At 43.1% G+C, this 17,916-nt stretch overlaps 1 protein-coding gene and 1 long non-coding RNA gene across 3 annotated transcripts in view; one reads left to right on the top strand and one right to left on the bottom strand.

Moving 5' to 3' along the window:
• Positions 1 to 233: 233 nt before the first annotated feature.
• On the bottom strand, positions 234 to 6,481 carry LOC142747988 (uncharacterized). Of its 2 annotated transcripts, XR_012882116.1 has the most exons (4): positions 6,363 to 6,481; positions 4,254 to 4,351; positions 884 to 1,025; positions 234 to 525 (listed from the first exon to the last, which is right to left on the bottom strand). It is a non-coding gene; the product is annotated as an uncharacterized LOC142747988 (long non-coding RNA). The 2 variants fall into 2 exon arrangements; XR_012882115.1 differs by lacking the exon at positions 6,363 to 6,481 and having other exon boundaries at positions 4,254 to 5,753.
• A 5,278-nt stretch (positions 6,482 to 11,759) lies between these two features.
• COPG2 (coat protein complex I subunit gamma 2) overlaps positions 11,760 to 17,916 on the top strand; it is a 49,533-nt gene continuing 43,376 nt past the window's right edge. Inside the window, exons 1-3 of the mRNA XM_075857513.1 lie at positions 11,760 to 11,906; positions 16,978 to 17,030; positions 17,717 to 17,797. Of these exons, the coding sequence (XP_075713628.1) occupies positions 11,870 to 11,906; positions 16,978 to 17,030; positions 17,717 to 17,797 (171 nt within the window). The 5' untranslated portion in view covers positions 11,760 to 11,869. The remainder of the gene's footprint in view (positions 11,907 to 16,977; positions 17,031 to 17,716; positions 17,798 to 17,916) is intronic.

A 17,916-nucleotide genomic window follows, 5' to 3' on the forward strand; every position in this document is an offset into this window, starting at 1 on the left:
GAGCCTAGCCGTTACTACTGCCTGGACTGCTACAGGTAGCCTTGTGCTTGGACTATATAGACATTGACTTGGTACACTGTTTGGTTAGCTGCTATCCCGCTACGGCGGTACGGCCCAGTGGGTCCACATACCCACAGATCGCGACACACACACACACATCGCATGTTGTGAAGAGGCCCTGACAATTTAGCTATCATGGAAAAGTCACAAAAGGAGCAACAGTTGTCTGAAGGATTTTAAATTCAACATAAAACTGGTTGGGTTTCGAAACATTAGATATAAGAATAAACAACGTATTGATGTTACGGTATGCCTAATCATGAGATCAAAAAACAAGTTTCGCTTTCCAATTACATTTGAAAAAAACTAACTAGTGGAGTGCCCTCTTGGGCAGGAGGAACAGCAGCTGTTGATGGTATGGACACTGTGCACTTTGTGAGGGAGAGGACCCACACCTCTCTGCCTTTTTGACATGCCTCTGGAAGCGGTTCTGTACACTCTTCCACCAATTCTGAAGGTCTTTTTCTGTCACAGAAAAGAAAAAAAGTAAAACACCAAACACCAAACATAACTTCCCCTTTCCCATCCCTTGGTTGAACTTGAAGGACATGTGTCTTTTTTCAACCGTACAAACTATGTAACTATGTAACTATGTAATTATAAGATCTGTTTCTTCAAGTAGCACTTTTGACAGTTTTGATAAATAGGCAAATGTGGCATACAAACACAGCTAAGATTCGTGTCTATGCATGTAACATTTTGATTGCTCCTCAGAGGTGTTCCAGACTGTCATCACAAAAACATGGTTAGGCCAAAACACACAATTTACCATTCCAACAACATTTATTATAATAACCTATGTTTACATCTTCCAAAAACTCACCAATTTCCCCCTGCTCCTAGCTTGTGAAGTCCGCCTAGTCCGGGTACAGCGCAAGACAAATTTCCTACCCAGAATCTTGACGTTGAGATCTGTTGCTCTACCAGGACATCCCTTTGTCCCAGAGAGTAGGGCGGGCCTAGACCTAAAAAAAAAAAGAGAAAATACAAATAAACAATAATAAAAGAACAACACAATTAAAAAACAAGCTTAAACCCTTAGTGACCAACAATACGCCTTTTTACGTTCGTCACTAAGGGGCTTTAGGCTAAGGCGACGCCTTTTCACGTGATCTCTTTAGCCTAAAGTAGCGCCGAAACGAAAGATCAGAGCTCCGTTCGGAGCAACGACCAGAGACCATCACGAGTGGTCTCTGGTCACGTGATCGCCGTGAATCGTTATTTCACAGCGTTCACGGTAAAGCGGCAGATCGTTACCATTTCTCTCTCCTCTCATGGAATAAATCCTTAGAGAGGAGAGAGAACGGGTAATTAGTGTCCCCTCCTCCCACCCGTCTGATTCCCCCCTCGTCCGATCCACCCCCCCCAAAATGGCGCACGCATGCGCAGTGCATAGCTTACCTGTGTCGGCAGCTGGCACAGCAACAATCAGGGAGCGCTGTGACTGGTCCCTGATCAGGTGATCTCTGTGATAAAACCTATCTCAGAGATCACTGACAGTTATTTTCATAACACAGCCAGGACATGGGCTGTGTTTCTCTCTCCTCCCATTGTAGTTGTTCTGAGAGGAGAGAGAAATCAGTCTGCGTCCTGTTCTATGAAGAAAAAAAGTGAAAAAACAAATCATCTTTCTAATATATATATATATATATATATATATATATATATATATATAAAATCTAGATTAGTGTCAGCGCTAGATTAGCGTTAGTGCTAGATTAGCTTTAGTGCTAGTTTAGCGTTAGTGCTAGATTAGCGTTAGTGCTAGATTAGCGTTAGTGCTAGTTTAGTATTACTTTAGGGTTAGGGCTAGTTTAGCGTTAGTGTTTAGGGCCGTAATACTACATTAGGGCTTTATTTAATTTAATTTTTTTTACGTGTTATATAAAAAAAAAAAATAAATTGTGTCGTTTTTAGGTTTACTTTAGGGTTAGGGTTATATACACATATCTATAAACATAATGTCTCAGCGAACATACAGCGCGGAGCAAGCCTACGCCTTGCTATGTTCCGACAGTTCTGAAAGCGAAACAGACACCGCTTCAGAACTTTTTCCCGACAGTGGCGATTCTAATTCTACCGCTGAACCCCATAGTCCTATGGTGGTAGATACAGCAGTTGCTGTAGAGGTGTCAAGTGCAGGGCCGAGTGTTGCAGTCCCTCCCGTGATGTGGGATCCTGCACTATCATTTTCCCCCCAAGTACCCCAATTTGAAGCGACACCAGGAATTAGTGTTGACATCCAAAATTTTACCCCCTATAATTTTTTTCATTTATTTGTATGCGATACGGTCCTAGACTTGATAGTCCAGCAGACTAATCTGTATGCTAGGCAGTTTGTTCTGCAAAAGCCTGCGTCTATTTATTCAAGAATGTGGAGCCCCACAAGTGTCCCAGAAATAAAAAAAATTTTAGGCATTACCCTCAATATGGGTTTGGTTAAAAAACCATCTGTCCGGTCCTACTGGACTTCAAGTGCTGTCCACGCTACCCCTGTATTTGCAGCAATAATGTCCAGAAACCGCTATGAGGCCCTAATGCGATTCATGTATTTTACCGACAATTCCCAAGTCCCCCCAAGAAGTGACCCAGCTTATGATCGGCTTAATAAATTAAGGCCATTAATCGCCCTTCTAAGTGATTTATTTTTAAAGTTGTACACCCCATATAAAAATTTGTCTGTAGATGAATGGCTCATGAGCTTCAAAGGCCGTCTTTCCTTTTGTCAATTCATCCCTTCCAAACGAGCCAGATATGGGGTGAAATTGTGCAAAGTGTGTGAGAGCACAACGGGTTACACCTGCGGTTTCAAAATATATGAAGGCAGAAATACCTTCAAAATATATGAAGGCCAAATTCATACCCAAGTCTGCCCAGAAACTATTGGCACCTCTGGCAAAATAGTGTGGAACCTAATGGAGCCATTTCTGCACAAGGGGTACCACGTCTATACAGACAACTTTTATACTGGTGTTCCCCTTTATAAAGCCCTCATGCTGCAAATACAGGGGCCTGTGGGACAGTACGGAAGCACAGAGTGGGATTCCCACAACAGTTGGTGTCCAGGCGTTTGGGAAAAGGAACATCCATGGCGCTTGCAAGTGAGGAATTACTTGCAGTGAAGTGGACCGACAGGAAGGATGTCTACATGCTGTCCACAGTACACACGGACACCACTGCGGCAATTACGGAGAGGGGGGCTACCACTGCAAAGCAGAAACCTGTCTGTGTAACAGACTACAACAAATTTATGGGGGGTGTAGACCTTTCCGACCAGGTGCTTCAGCCTTACCTGGTGAAGCGCAAAAATAAGGCCTGGTACAAAAAGGTAGCAATCTACCTCATCCAGGTTGCTACCTATAACAGCTTTGTTATTTTCAAAAAAGCCCAAGGAACGCTCACTTTTCTTCAATTTCAGGAGAAGGTCATTGAGCATCTCCTTTTTGAGTCCACTATACCTGCACAATCCTGCGAATCTGAGGATGTGCGCAGGCTTTCAGATCGCCACTTTTTACACCCTATTCCTTCCACTGAGACCCAAAAATATCCCCAAAGAAGGTGTCGGGTATGTAGCAAGCATGGCAGGAGGAGGGATACCCACTTTTATTGCCCCATGTGTCCATCAAAACCACCCCTGTTTCGAAACCTTTCCCACGGTTTAAAATTACTACCATTTAACACCAAAAAAAAAAAAAAATAGGTGGGGGGTCTTTTTAGGGAGTCAATTTCTTTATATTTTCTTTTTAGTTTGTGGGCTTTCCAAGTAGGGATTATTTCTTGTGGGAGAGGTTGTAGAGCACATTTTTTTCAGACCGTGAAACTAATTTTACCCCTTATGATTTTTTTTATTTATTTGTGGGTGACCAAGTGCTGGAATTAATTGTCCAGTATAAAATCCCACATCCACAATTTTTTTATTTTGACTGTTCTTATGACTATGTCCTGCCACATACAGCTGTTACATTTCTAATTCTGTACCGTGATACGGGCATGATCTTTTTTTATTTGGAGGTTCTCTAATAATCGAGCTGTTCCTTATCAATACACCATGGGCTTTGTTACGGTTCTTCTGGAAATACTGACATCATTTTGGGGATTAGTGATCCTTTACTGTTCCTATAGATGGTTTTGGACACTGCCCCTTTATATATACTTTAACTGATTGGTTGTATTGTGCACATAGCGGTTCCTACCTTGCCGGGCAGGGGCCTGTTATGGTGTACCGTGTCACTTGGCACGTTCGTCCCTCATAAGGATTGATGGAGCTAAAGAGACGTTGTACAACCAGTCACTGAAAAAAAAAAAAAAACCTTGTCATGGCAGCCCTGTAGGTGTTCTTCTATCTAGTGAACAGACTCGAGTTTGCAACATAGTTGGATACATTTTCCTCCATTTGTTTGAAGATATTGCCTGTCACTCCAGTACAGTTTATTTTTTCCTCTCTGACTGATTTTATATTAGGACAGAATTCTGTCCACAATTACATCATAATGGCACCAACTGCTTCTTCAGCAAGACATAGTCATAAGTACATAAGTACAGGCAAATACGTCTATAGCGACATGTATCCATTATGAATACAAGGCTTCACTTCTCTTCTGTATGCCGCACAAATGTATTAATGTGGCATATTTCTAACAAAATAACCTTCTACCACGTCTCCTCTATTTCATGTGGAAACGTAATAAGAATTTGAAGAAAACGTTATATACACATAGTGTCTGAAATGATACCCATTATTTCCTCCTTTAAAACATTTTTGGTACGCATGCCCACTACACCACTAGATGAATACCTTTAGGGGTTTAGTTTTTGGGGTAATGGGGTAATTTCTGCGTGTTTTTTTTTTTTTGTTCAGGCAGCTCAAGGCCTCTAAATGCATGATATGGGGCCTAGAATTTATTCAATTGTGCCCTGAAAGCCAAAGGGTTTTTCTTGGCCCAGCCACACGTCTAGTAAGCAGATTCGGGCAACAATGGGAGTATTTTTGAAAACAGGAGAAACCGGGTGATAGATTTTGGGGTGTGTTTCTTCATTTTCATGTTCGCTTTACAAAGAAATCAGTCTTCAAACTGACACTTTTATGAAAAAAGTGAAATGTAATTTTTTTTCACCTGCTATGTATTAAATTTAGTTTTCTAAATGGGGTCATTTATGGGAGTTTCTATCGTTCTGGCAGCTCAAAACCTCTCCGAATGTACAGTGGGGCCTAAAACATTTTCAAGCAAAATATGAGTCCTGAAAGCCTCCGGGTGCTCCCTCCTTTTCGGGCCCTGCCGTGTGTCAAGGCAACGCATTAGGGTCACAATGGGGGCATTTTTGAAAACAGGAGAAACAGGGTGATAGATTTTGGGGTGTGTTTCTTCATTCTCATTGTCGCTTTACAAATAAATCAGTCTTCAAAGTGATACTTTTATATAAAAAGTGATTTATTTTTTTAATTTCACCTGCTATGCATTAAATTTAGCAAAGAACTGTGGGGTCAAAATACTCACTACACCCCTAGATAAATACCTTAAGGGATCTAGTTTTCTAAATGGGGTCATTTATGGGGAGTTTCTATCGTTCTGACAGCTCAAAACCTCTCGAAATGTACAGTGGGGCATAAAACATTTTCAAGCAAAATATGAGTCCTGAAAGCTTCCGAGTGCTCCCTCCCTTTCGGGCCTTGCCGTGTGTCCAGGCAACGCATTAGGGTCACAATGGGGGCATTTTTGAAAACAGGAGAAACAGGGTGATAGATTTTGGGGTGTGTTTCTTCATTCTCATGGTCGCTTTACAAAGAAATCGGTCTTCAAAGTGATACTTTTATATAAAAAGTGATTTTTTTTTTATTTCACCTGCTATACATTAAATTTAGCAAAAAACTGTGGGGTCAAAATACTTACTACACCCCTAGATAAATACCTTTAGGGGTCTAGTTTTCTAAATGGGGTCATTTATGGGGAGTTTCTATCGTTCTGACAGCTCAAAACCTCTCGAAATGTACAGTGGGGCATAAAACATTTTCAAGCAAAATATGAGTCCTGAAAGCTTCCGAGTGCTCCCTCCCTTTCGGGCCTTGCCGTGTGTCCAGGCAACGCATTAGGGTCACAATGGGGGCATTTTTGAAAACAGGAGAAACAGGGTTATAGATTTTGGGGTGTGTTTCTTCATTCTCATAGTCGCTTTACAAAGAAATCGGTCTTCAAAGTGATACTTTTATAAAAAAAGTAAAATTATATTTTTTTACGCCTGCTTTGCATGAATTCTTACAAAAAAACTGTGGGGTCAAAATACTTACAACACCCCTTAATAAATACCTTAAGGGGTGTCGTTTTCAAAATGGGGTCACTTGTGGGGGTTTCCACCATTCTCACACCTATGAGCCTCTGAAAACCTGGCTTGGTGCAGGAAAACAAAATGTATTTCAAAATTTATAAAATTATTACTAAATTTGTAAGTCTTCTAAATTGCTCAAAAATTATTTTTTTTTTTTCAAAAGTGCTGCCAAAATAGAGTAAAGAGATGGAAATATATATTTAATAAAAAAAATTGTACAATATGTATGTACATATGTGACATATTGCAGTTAAAAATAGGGAAAAATGATAATTTTTACTAAATTTCTTCAATTTTTCTATTTTTTTATTAATTTCCGCAAATCGTATCAGTCTACTTTTACCACTAAAATGAAGTACAACATGTGACGAAAAAACAATGTCAGAATTACTTGGATATTCAAAACTTTCACAGAGTTATTCTCTGATAAAGTTAGACATACCAGATTTGACAAATCTGGCTTCGTCATTAAGGTCCAAACAGGCCCTGTCATTAAGGGGTTAAAGAGGCTCTGTCACCACATTATAAGTGGCCTATATTGTACATGATGTGATCGGCGCTGTAATGTAGATTACAGCAGTGTTTTTTATTTAGAAAAACGATAATTTTTTACAGAGTTATGACCTATATTAGCTTTATGATAATGAGTTTCTTAATGAACAACTGGGCGTGTTTTTACGTTAGACCAAGTGGGCGTGGTACAGAGGAGTGTATGACGCTGACCAATCAGCGTCATACACTCCTCTTCATTCATTTACACAGCACATAGCGATATAGTTATATCGCTATGTGCAGCCACATAAACACACTATAACGTTACTGCAGTGATCTGACAATGAATATACATTACCTCCAGCCAGGACGTGATGTGTATTCAGAATCCTGTCACTTCTGTAGCGTCTCTGTGATATTTACAACAAGGCAAACGTAATCTCGTTTGAAATGACAGGTTACATCATAATCTCGGGAGATTACGCTTGCTGTGCTGTAGTGTCGGGAATTGTATTAGCAAAGTGTCAGGATTCTGAATACACATCACGTCCCGGCTGGAGGTGATTGGTCAGCGTCATACACTCCTTTGTACAACGCCCACTTGGCCAAAAACTAAAACACGCCCAGTTGTCCATTGAGAAACTCATTCGAATAAAGATAATATAGGTCATAACACTGCTGTGATCTACATTACAGCGCCGATCATATTATGTACAAGAGAGGCCACTTATAATGTGGTGACAGAGCCTCTTTAAAGAGGCTCTGTCACCAGATTTTCAACCCCTATCTCCTATTGCAGCAGATCGGCACTGCAATGTAGATTACAGTAACGTTTTGTTTTTTTTTTGTTTTTTAAACGAGTATTTTTGGCCAAGTTATGACCATTTTTAGATTTATGCAAATGACGCTTTCTAAAGTACAACTGGGCGTGTTTAAAGTAAAAGTACAACTGGGCGTGTATTGTGTTCGTTACATCTGGGCGTTTTTACTTCTTTTACTAGCTGGGCGTTGTGTATAGAAGTATCATCCACTTCTCTTCAGAACGCCCAGCTTCTGGCAGTGCAGACACAGCGTGTTCTCGAGAGATCACGCTGTGACGTCGCTCACTTCCTGCCCCAGGTCCTGCATCGTGTCGGACGAGCGAGGACACATCGGCACCAGAGGCTACATTTGATTCTGCAGCAGCATCGGCGTTTGCAGGTAAGTCGATGTAGCTACTTACCTGCAAACGCTGATGATGCTGCAGAATCAACTGTAGCCTCTGGTGCCGACACGATGCAGGACCTGGGGCAGGAAGTGAGTGACGTCACAGCGTGATCTCTCGAGAACACGCTGTGTGTCTGCACTGCCAGAAGCTGGGCGTTGTGAAGAGAAGTGGATGATGCTGATTCGTCAGCATCATACACTCCCATTCACAACGCCCAGCTAGTAGAAGAAGTAAAAACGCCCAGATGTACATACACAATACACGCCCAGTTGTACTTTTACTTTAAACACGCCCAGTTGTACTTTAGAAAGCCTCATTTGCATAAATATAAAAATGGTCATAACTTGGCCAAAAATGCTCGTTTTTAAAAAAAACAAAAAACGTTACTCTTATCTACATTGCAGCGCCGATCTGCTGCAATACGAGATAGGGGTTGCAAAATCTGGTGACAGAGCCTCTTTAAATAAGCACTTAGAGTTAACATTTTGAACAAACTTTACAACACAAAACAGGGAATCCTGGTATCAAATTTGACAAAAAACACAATCAGGAAATTAAAGTTGGTACCGTTAATTGGTACACATAAACCTTGAAGTCTGAGTGAGCCAAATGGCATATGTACATAGGCTAAAAAAAAAAGTTTGTTTAGAAAAGTTTGCTTAGGGCACATTGTATAAATTGCATTGAGGAAGGTAAACTTTATTAAAGTATGTTACTAAACACACATTTCATGAGCACATTAAAATAAGTGTCTAGACACATGTTTGTACAATCATTTTTATCCCTAAAAACATGGATACACCAAAAAAACAAAACATAATTGGTTTAAGGTGGTCCTTACCTCGGGGATCAGTGCATTCCCATCTATGTGCATCCTCCGGTCTGGGTGCCATTGGGGAGCTCCTTCAGTTTGGGAATATAATAAATCCAAGTTTGCACCATAAAGGCACCTTTGGATATGGCTGCTTGGGCAACACCCCTTGGGGAGGGTTTCCAAACGGGAGCCGTTTTTTCGAAAACGTAATTTGAGGTGTAAACATCTCAAATTACGCTCCAAATGTATGGCAAACTAGTTCAAACATCTGTTTTGGCCTCCCATTGAATTTAATAGGAAATCGGACCGTTCTTTTTACGGGGCATCTTTTTACGTGCCGTTTATTCAAAATGAGGCGTAGGAACGACCTGTGAAAACAAAACGCCGTATTTCCCATTGAAATCAATGGGCAGATGTTTGCAGGCGTTCAGCCTCCGTATTTTTACCCGTTTTTCGGGGGGGTTTACGGCCCCAAAAACGGCTGTGTGAACATACCCTTAAGATTTTTCTTCAGTGGAACTAAGGGGCCTAGGCTAACCCCTAAAAACAACCTCACAGCATTATCTGTCCTCCACCAAGCTTTAGGGTATGTGCACACACACTAATTACGTCCGCAATTGATGGACGTATTTCGGCCGCAAGTACCGGACCGAACACAGTGCAGGGAGCCGGGCTCCTAGCATCATACTTATGTACGATGCTAGGAGTCCCTGCCTCTCCGTGGAACTACTGTCCCGTACTGTAATCATGTTTTCAGTACGGGACAGTTGTCCTGCAGCGAGGCAGGGACTCCTAGCATCGTACATAAGTATGATGCTAGGAGCCCGGCTCCCTGCACTGTGTTCGGTCCGGTACTTGCGGCCGAAATACGTCCGTCAATTACGGACGTAATTAGTGTGTGTGCACATACCCTTACAGTTGGCACAATGCAGTCAGGCAGGTAACGTTCTCCTGGCATTCGCCAAACCCAGACTCTTCCCTCAGACTGCGAGATAGAGAAGCGTGATTTGTCACTCCACAGAACACGTTTCCACTTCTCCAGAGTCCAGTGGCGGCGTGCCTTACACCACTCCATCCGACGCCTGGCATTGTGCTTGGACATGTAGCTGCTCGGCCATGGAAACCCATGCTATGAAGCTCCAGATGCACCGGGGTTTTTTTGTAGATATTAATGCTAGACGAGATTTGGAACTTTGCACTTATTGAGTCAACAGAATGTTGGCGACTTTCATGAACTATGCCCCTCGGCGTCCCCGCTCTGTATGGCCGAATTCAGACGACCGTGGTATACGTCCGTGAAAACAACGGCCGTCACACGGATAAATGTATTTCAATAGGGCTGTTCCCACGGCCATTGTTTCAACGAACGGTGTGAAGGGTCTGTTGAAAAATAGAACATCCTATTTTCTTTCGTTTTCACGGATCCCTCGATAGACTCAAGTCTATGGGGATTCGTGAAAACGGGACCTGCACGGGTGCAACTCGGACGTGAAAAACTGCAGATTTTTACGCTCGAGTTTGCACTCATTCGTGTGACTCTGGCCTAACTTTACGTGGTCTGCATGGCCAGGGGCTGGATTTTATACACCTGTAGCAATGGGACTGAATAAAACACCTGAATTTATTGATTTTGTCCCAATACTTTAGTCCATATAGTGTATTTTGGGGCTGGGTTTTTCTTTTTTTTCCTCCCCATCTTTTAGAAGCCATAACTTTTTTATATTTCTGTTTATTGTAAGACACCATTTATTGTACCATATAATGTACTGGGAAACTGGAAAAAAATGTTTTTTGGGCTTCGTTTTTACGGCGTTCCCCGTGCGATATAATTTAACTTTATCTGCGCAATTCTGACAGGGTTTCCACATCAAATGATGCCGTTGAACTATTCCAAAAGGGTTCTCCTTTTCTTTTAACATTTCATTAAGTGTTTATCCCTGGAATACTCTCAGCACATACAGTGGATTCACACGAGGTCATTACGTCCGTAATTGACGGACGTATTTCGGCCGCAAGTCCCGAACCGAACACAGTCCAGGGAGCCGGGCTCCAAGCATCATACTTATGTACGACGCTAGGAGTCCCTGCCTCTCTGCAGGACAACTGTCCCGTACTGTAATCATGTTTTCAGTACGGGAAAAAAGTTCCACGGAGAGGCAGGGACTCCTAGCGTCGTACATAACTGTGATGCTAGGAGCCCGGCTCCCTGCACTGTGTTCAGTCCGGGACTTGCGGCCGAAATACGTCCGTCAATTACGGACGTAATGTGCTCGTGTGAATCGAGCCTTAGGGTTTATTCGGATGGCGTGGTCGTGTTGTGGTTGCTGCCGCAAGGCTTAAATTAGCTTCCCGCGCGCCAGCTGCAGTCGCAGCAATTTGCAGTAAAGCCTCACACGTTTTTTTTGTGTGGTAACAGCAGCAGCACAACCGCACCGTCTGAATATACTCTTCATTAACCATATACCTTCATATGTATGACAAAAAAAATTTTTTTAAATGGGAGTCAACAGACAATTAATCAGTTCTGTGTATGCCATATCTTTGGCGAATACATCAGGAGATGCTCCTGAGGTATATGTCCAACGTAATACAAAAACAAGATGTGTACAGAGCCTTAGAACTATTTTTTTTTAGCGGTTATAAAACCCCTGTAATTTCCGCAGCAGCAAAACACCCGCTTCCCACAGCACTAGTCCAACCACCACAGTCCCTTCCCCAAGCACTTCCCGTTGATACGCCACTCGAGCTCAATTCGTCGCGCAGTCGCAATGTATTGAAAAGAACCGGCGGACAGAAGTCACATGACCGCTTTTCCAGAGCGTGACTCCTAAATTTATACCAATCCGGAGAGACTCCCATCTGGGCCGCGCATCGTAGGCGTGGCTATCGGGGCGTGGTTTCTGTTTGAGTGGCAGGCTCAGTACCGTGTTGGAGACTTATCACCGTTACCGGTAACTACAACAGCAGTACCGGAAATGATTAAGAAATTTGACAAGAAAGATGAGGAGACGGGTAAGACTTTTGTTAGTTTATGTTATTTCAGGAGACATGGAGTATGGCTCCGTGCAGGCCTCAAAGCCGCGGGCTTTCCTGAAGCCGGAACCTGCAGAAAGTGTCATGTTCTCCGTCATGTGTTATACGGCCATAGGGATCTCCGTGTTATAGGAGTAAATGTAATTAATCAGATATATAAATCTCCTTCCCAGCACAAATTATTCCTGTTCATTGACGGGACAACAAGAGAGTTTTTACTGTAGGTCCCTGAGGTTTGTGTGATGGAGTTGTAATCCTAGATGATAAATATGGTAGATGTCTGGTCAGTGACATGTCACCGTGTACTGCGCACACTCAGAGTAGAGGTATAGCTATAAACATGATGGCTCCTCCGTAAACCATCCAAGGTCCCCCATAACAAGACATAACGTGGGCGATCTATCAACCTCGGTGCAAAGGAAAAGTGGAGTAGTTGCCCATGGCAACCAATCAAGTTGCTGCTTTCATTTTCCAACAGGCCTCTGAAAAATGTACAAACGTACAGGCCTCTGAATACTGTGTAGACACTTCTGCCATGAACATATGGTAGGATATAAGGCTCTGTTCACACTAACCCTAAGTGATGTGCAATCACTTACTGATCCTCAGAATGACGGACTGAATAGGGCTATGTTGTGCTTAAAGAGACTGTTCTTGTAAACGGTGGGGGTCTCAGAGGTCGGACCCCCTCCTCATAATGTTCTGTCATATCCTTGTCATATTCCATGGGAATACCCCTTTTAGGGTATGTGCACACACACTAATTACGTCCGTAATTGACGGACGTATTTCGGCCGCAAGTACCGGACCGAACACGGTGCAGGAAGCCGGGCTCCTAGCATCATAGTTATATACGATGCTAGGAGTCCCTGCCTCTCTGCAGGACAACTGTCCCGTACTGAAAACATGATTACAGTACGGGACAGTTGTCCTGCAGAGAGGCAGGGACTCCTAGCATCGTACATAAGTATGATGCTAGGAGCCCGGCTCCCTGCACTGTGTTCGGTCCGGTGCTTGCGGCCGAAATACGTCCGTCAATTACGGACGTAATTAGTGTGTGTGCACATACCCTAACAGTTTTCTCTGTAAGGGTATGTTCACACGGCCTATTTACGGACGTAATTCGGGCGTTTTTGCCCCGAATTACGTTCGAAAATAGCGCCTCAATAGCGCTGACAAACATCTGCCCAGTGAAAGCAATTGGCAGACGTTTGTCTGTTCACACGAGGCGTAATTTACGCGCCGCTGTCAAAAGACGGCGCGTAAATAGACGCCCGCATCAAAGAAGTGACCTGTCACTTCTTTGGCCGTAATTGGAGCCGTTATTCATTGACTCCAATGAATAGCAGCGCCAATTACGCCCGTAATTGACGCGGCGTTCAAGCGCCTGCACATGCCGTTACGGCTGATATTACGGGGATGTTTTCAGGCTGAAACATCCCCGTAATTTCAGCCGTTACGGACGCCCTCGTGTGAACATACCCTTAGGGTATGTTCACACGCTGAGCCAAAAACGTCTGAATATACGGAGCTGTTTTCAAGGGAAAACAGCACCTGATTTTCAGACGTTTTTTGAGCAACTCACGTTTTTCGCGCCGTTTTTGGAGCTGTTTTCAATAGAGTCTATGAGAAAACGGCTCCAAAAAACGTCCCAAGAAGTGTCCTGCACTTCTTTTGACGAGGCTGTATTTTTACGTGTCGTCGTTTGACAGCTGTCAAACGACGACGCGTAAATGACAGGTCGTCTGCACAGTACGTCGGCAAACCCATTCAAATGAATGGGCAGATGTTTGCCGACGTATTGGAGCCGTATTTTCAGACGTAAAACGAGGCATAATACGCCTCGTTTACGTCTGAAAATAGGTCGTGTGAACCCAGCCTATGAATGGATGTATTTCTGCAGCAAATCCAGCCCTATGGCCCCATGCACACGACTGTAGATTTCATCCTTAATTACGGACCCATTAATTTCTATGGCTGACTGACCCCTCTCATATGTTTACGGGAAGGTGTCTGTGCCGTAGAAACCTTCCGTAAAAAAATATGACGTCCTGTTTTTTTAAAATTTTACGGACCGTGCTTTATAATGGGAGCATGGTCCGCAAATACGGACTATGATTACGGCACGGTCGTGTGAATGGGGCCTTACGCTGGCCAAATTGGTCATTCGACCCATGGTCAGAATTTGATCCTGCATTATACTTATGTGAAGCCAACCATATTCTATTCTGTTGTACCAAAAAACGCACAGAAATGTTTCTGCCGACCCCTTTGATTTCAGTGATCTCGGATTTTTCTCATTGCAAATTTAGTTAGCCTTTGTTCTTTCAGAAAACTGTTTTAGGCATACCATGGTAGACCAGAGCTTCTCAAACTGTGAGGGGCCCCCGTTATTGGGGAGTCCGTTCTGACAGAAGGCTGCACTAGTCTCCGGTTTAGCAACATAACTGGCTCCTTCTGAGCTTATTTTGATGTTCTACCGGGTTCAGGAGACAAGTTTTAGGCTAAATTGAGGTCATTTGCCCTAAAGTTTGAAAAGCCCGGTGTAAACTGTTATGTTATTCTCCCGATCCACTATTAAGAGAAGCGTGGGATTGCTACCTACCGCTTCTTTCAGGCTGGGTTCACACAACCTATTTTCAGACGTAAACGAGGCGTATTATGCCTCGTTTTACGCCTGAAAATAGGGCTGCAATACGTCGGCAAACATCTGCCCATTCATTTGAATGGGTTTGCCGACGTATTGTGCAGACGACCTGTAATTTACGCGTCGTCGTTTGACAGCTGTCAAACGACGACGCGTAAATTGACTGCCTCGGCAAAGAAGTGCAGAGCACTTCTTTGCCACGTAATTTGAGCTGTTCTTCATTGAACTTAATGAAGAGCAGCTCAAGATATATGAGCGTCACAGACGCCTCGTATATATTACGAGGAGCTGCATTTACGGCTGAAACGACGCAGCTGTTTTCTTCTGAAAACAGTCTGTCATCACAGCTAGCGTGTGAACATACCCTCACACGGGCACCACTGCCATGCAGCAAATAGATTGTTGCATTCATTTCTAATACAATTGCGATTTGGGAAACGCTACAGATAGGCCCATACTGCAGTTTGAAAACCAAAGTGTAAATGACATTTTTATTTTAGATCTCGTTCATTTACATGTTACATCTGGATACAGCGGCATATCCACAGGAAATAAAAAGTCTGTGGGAAATAAAACACAGTACAATGTTTAAACGAGGCCTAACCTGTAACAATCCTTGTTACATTGTACAGGGTGGGCCATTTATATGGATACACCTAAATAAAATGGGAATGGTTGGTGATATTAACTTCCTGTTTGTGGCACATTAGTATATGGGAGGGGGAAACTTTTCAAGCTGGGTGTTGACCATGGCAGCCATTTTGAAGTCGGACATTTTGTATCCAACTTTAGTTTTTTCAATGGGAAGAGGGTCATGTGACACATCAAACTTATCGAGAATTTCACAAGAAAAACAATGGTGTGCTTGGTTTTAACATTACTTTATTCTTTCATGAGTTATTTACAAGTTTCTGACCACTTATAAAATGTGTTCAAAGTGCTGCCCATTGTGTTGGATTGTCAATGCAACCCTCTTCTCCCACTCTTCACACACTGATCGCAACACCGCAGAAGAAATGCTAGCATAGGCTTCCAGTATCCGTAGTTTCAGTTGCTGCACATCTCGTATCTTCACAGCATAGACAATTGCCTTCAGATGACCCCAAAGATAAAAGTCTAAGGGGGTCAGATCGTGAGACCTAGGGGGCCATTCAACTGGCCCACGATGACCAATGCACTTTCCAGGAAACTGTTCATCTAGGAATGCTCGGACCTGACACCCATAATGTGGTGGTGCACCATCTTGCTGGAAAAACTCAGGGAACGTGCCAGCTTCAGTGCATAAAGAGGGAAACACATCATCATGTAGCAATTTCAGATATCCCGTGACCTTGAGGTTTCCATTGATGAAGAATGGCCCCACTATCTCTGTACCCCATATACCACACCATACCATCAATTTTTGTGTCCCAATAGTCTTGGAGGGATTTATCCAATGTGGGTTTGTGTCAGACCACTAGCGGTGGTTTTGTTTGTTAACTTCACCATTCACATAAAAGTTTGCCTCATCACTGAACAAAATGTTCTGTGTAAACTGAGGGTCCTGTTCCAATTTTTGTTTTGCCCATTCTGCAAACTCAGTGCGCCGATCTGGGTCATCCTCGTTGAGATGCTTCAGCAGCTGGAGTTTGTAAGGGTGCCATTTGTGAGTAGCTAATGTCCGCCGAAGGGCTGTTCGACTGATGTCACTCTCCAGTGACATGCGGCGAGTGCTACGCTGTGGGCTCTTGCTGAATGAAGCTAGGACAGCCACTGATGTTTCTTCATTAGTGACAGTTTTCATGCGTCCACATTTGGGCAAATCCAGCACTGAACCAGTTTCACGAAACTTGGCAAGCAGTTTGCAAACTGTAGCATGGGAGATGGGTGGTCTCGTAGGGTGTCTTGCATTGAAATCTGCTGCAATGACCCGGGTACTGCGTTCTCCAGACATCAACACAATTTCTATCCGCTCCTCACGTGTTAACCTCTGCGACATGTCAATGGCTGTAAACAAAGCGAAGCTTGTAAATAACTCATGAAAGAATAAAGTAACGTTAAAACCAAGCACATCATTGTTTTTCTTGTGAAATTCTCGATAAGTTTGATGTGTCACATGACCCTCTTCCCATTGAAAAAACTAAAGTTGGATACAAAATGGCCAACTTCAAAATGGCCGCCATGGTCAACACCCAGCTTGAAAAGTTTCCCCCTCCCATATACTAATGTGCCACAAACAGGAAGTTAATATCACCAACCATTCCCATTTTATTTAGGTGTATCCATATAAATGGCCCACCCTGTACAATTGTAGCAGATTTATATCCGTGATCCTGTAGTGGACTTGTCATTGCCAGCCTGGCACAATAGATCTGGATTGAGAAGGTCATTCCATGTTAACGATTTGTTACTGTTATTTTTCAGGAAGTGGCTCCAATCCCTTCCAGCACTTGGAGAAGAGCGCTGTCCTTCAAGAGGTGAGTTCTATAAAAGACTTCTAACGTATAGTAACCGTAGAGCTGCGGCTCGCACATTACTGATCACACTGGTGTGGCATAAATATAGCACTTTTTTTTTTTTATTGTGGCACTGCTTTATCAAGTAATAGGAGGTGTCTCCCAGGACAATCCCTGTCCTTATGTCCCATTAGGTCCCTGCTCTGGACCCTCCTCTATTCGCTAGAGTGACAAGCCTTTGCAAAGGGTGTCTCTTGCTCTGTAGGGACTTGGCATGACTGTGAATCTCATACCTACACATACACGTTGTTTCTGCTAGGTCCATTCAGATGAATGGAACACATTGAATCCACCCTAACACTTTTTATTTTTTTCCTTGCACACACCTGAAGGCTTCCTCAGTTATCACTGAGGGTTCTAGTGGTTGGACCCCTGCTATACTTGCGCTGTCATTTGATCCCCAAAATCTCCTGGACCCAAGCTGCAGGATCGTGCTTGTGTATATGAATATGCTGTGTACAGTGTAGGCCGTGCAATCATACTCTGTACACTGCTGTATGGATGTGAGGGTGTACACAGCTTTTTTTTAGTTACCGTCTCAGAAATGTAAGATCAGGACCTGTATTGTGATAGTAAAACTTAAATGTTAATATTTTTACTTCGTTCATGGAAAATTGATTGTTGCATTAATCTGTTTGTGTCCGCAGGCTCGTTTATTCAATGAAACACCGATAAATCCAAGACGATGTCTCCACATTCTAACCAAAATTTTGTACCTGTTGAACCAGGTGAGCTACACAGTGTCAATAAATGCTAATGCAAACCATTATGCACCTGCAGTTTTATCATAATGCAGGGATATCATCCTGGGAGATCAGGAAGGATCAGGTCAGACGGAGCGGGAAAC

This window comes from Rhinoderma darwinii, chromosome 3, assembly GCF_050947455.1.
Source record: "Rhinoderma darwinii isolate aRhiDar2 chromosome 3, aRhiDar2.hap1, whole genome shotgun sequence".
Taxonomy (NCBI): Eukaryota; Metazoa; Chordata; class Amphibia; order Anura; family Rhinodermatidae; genus Rhinoderma; species Rhinoderma darwinii.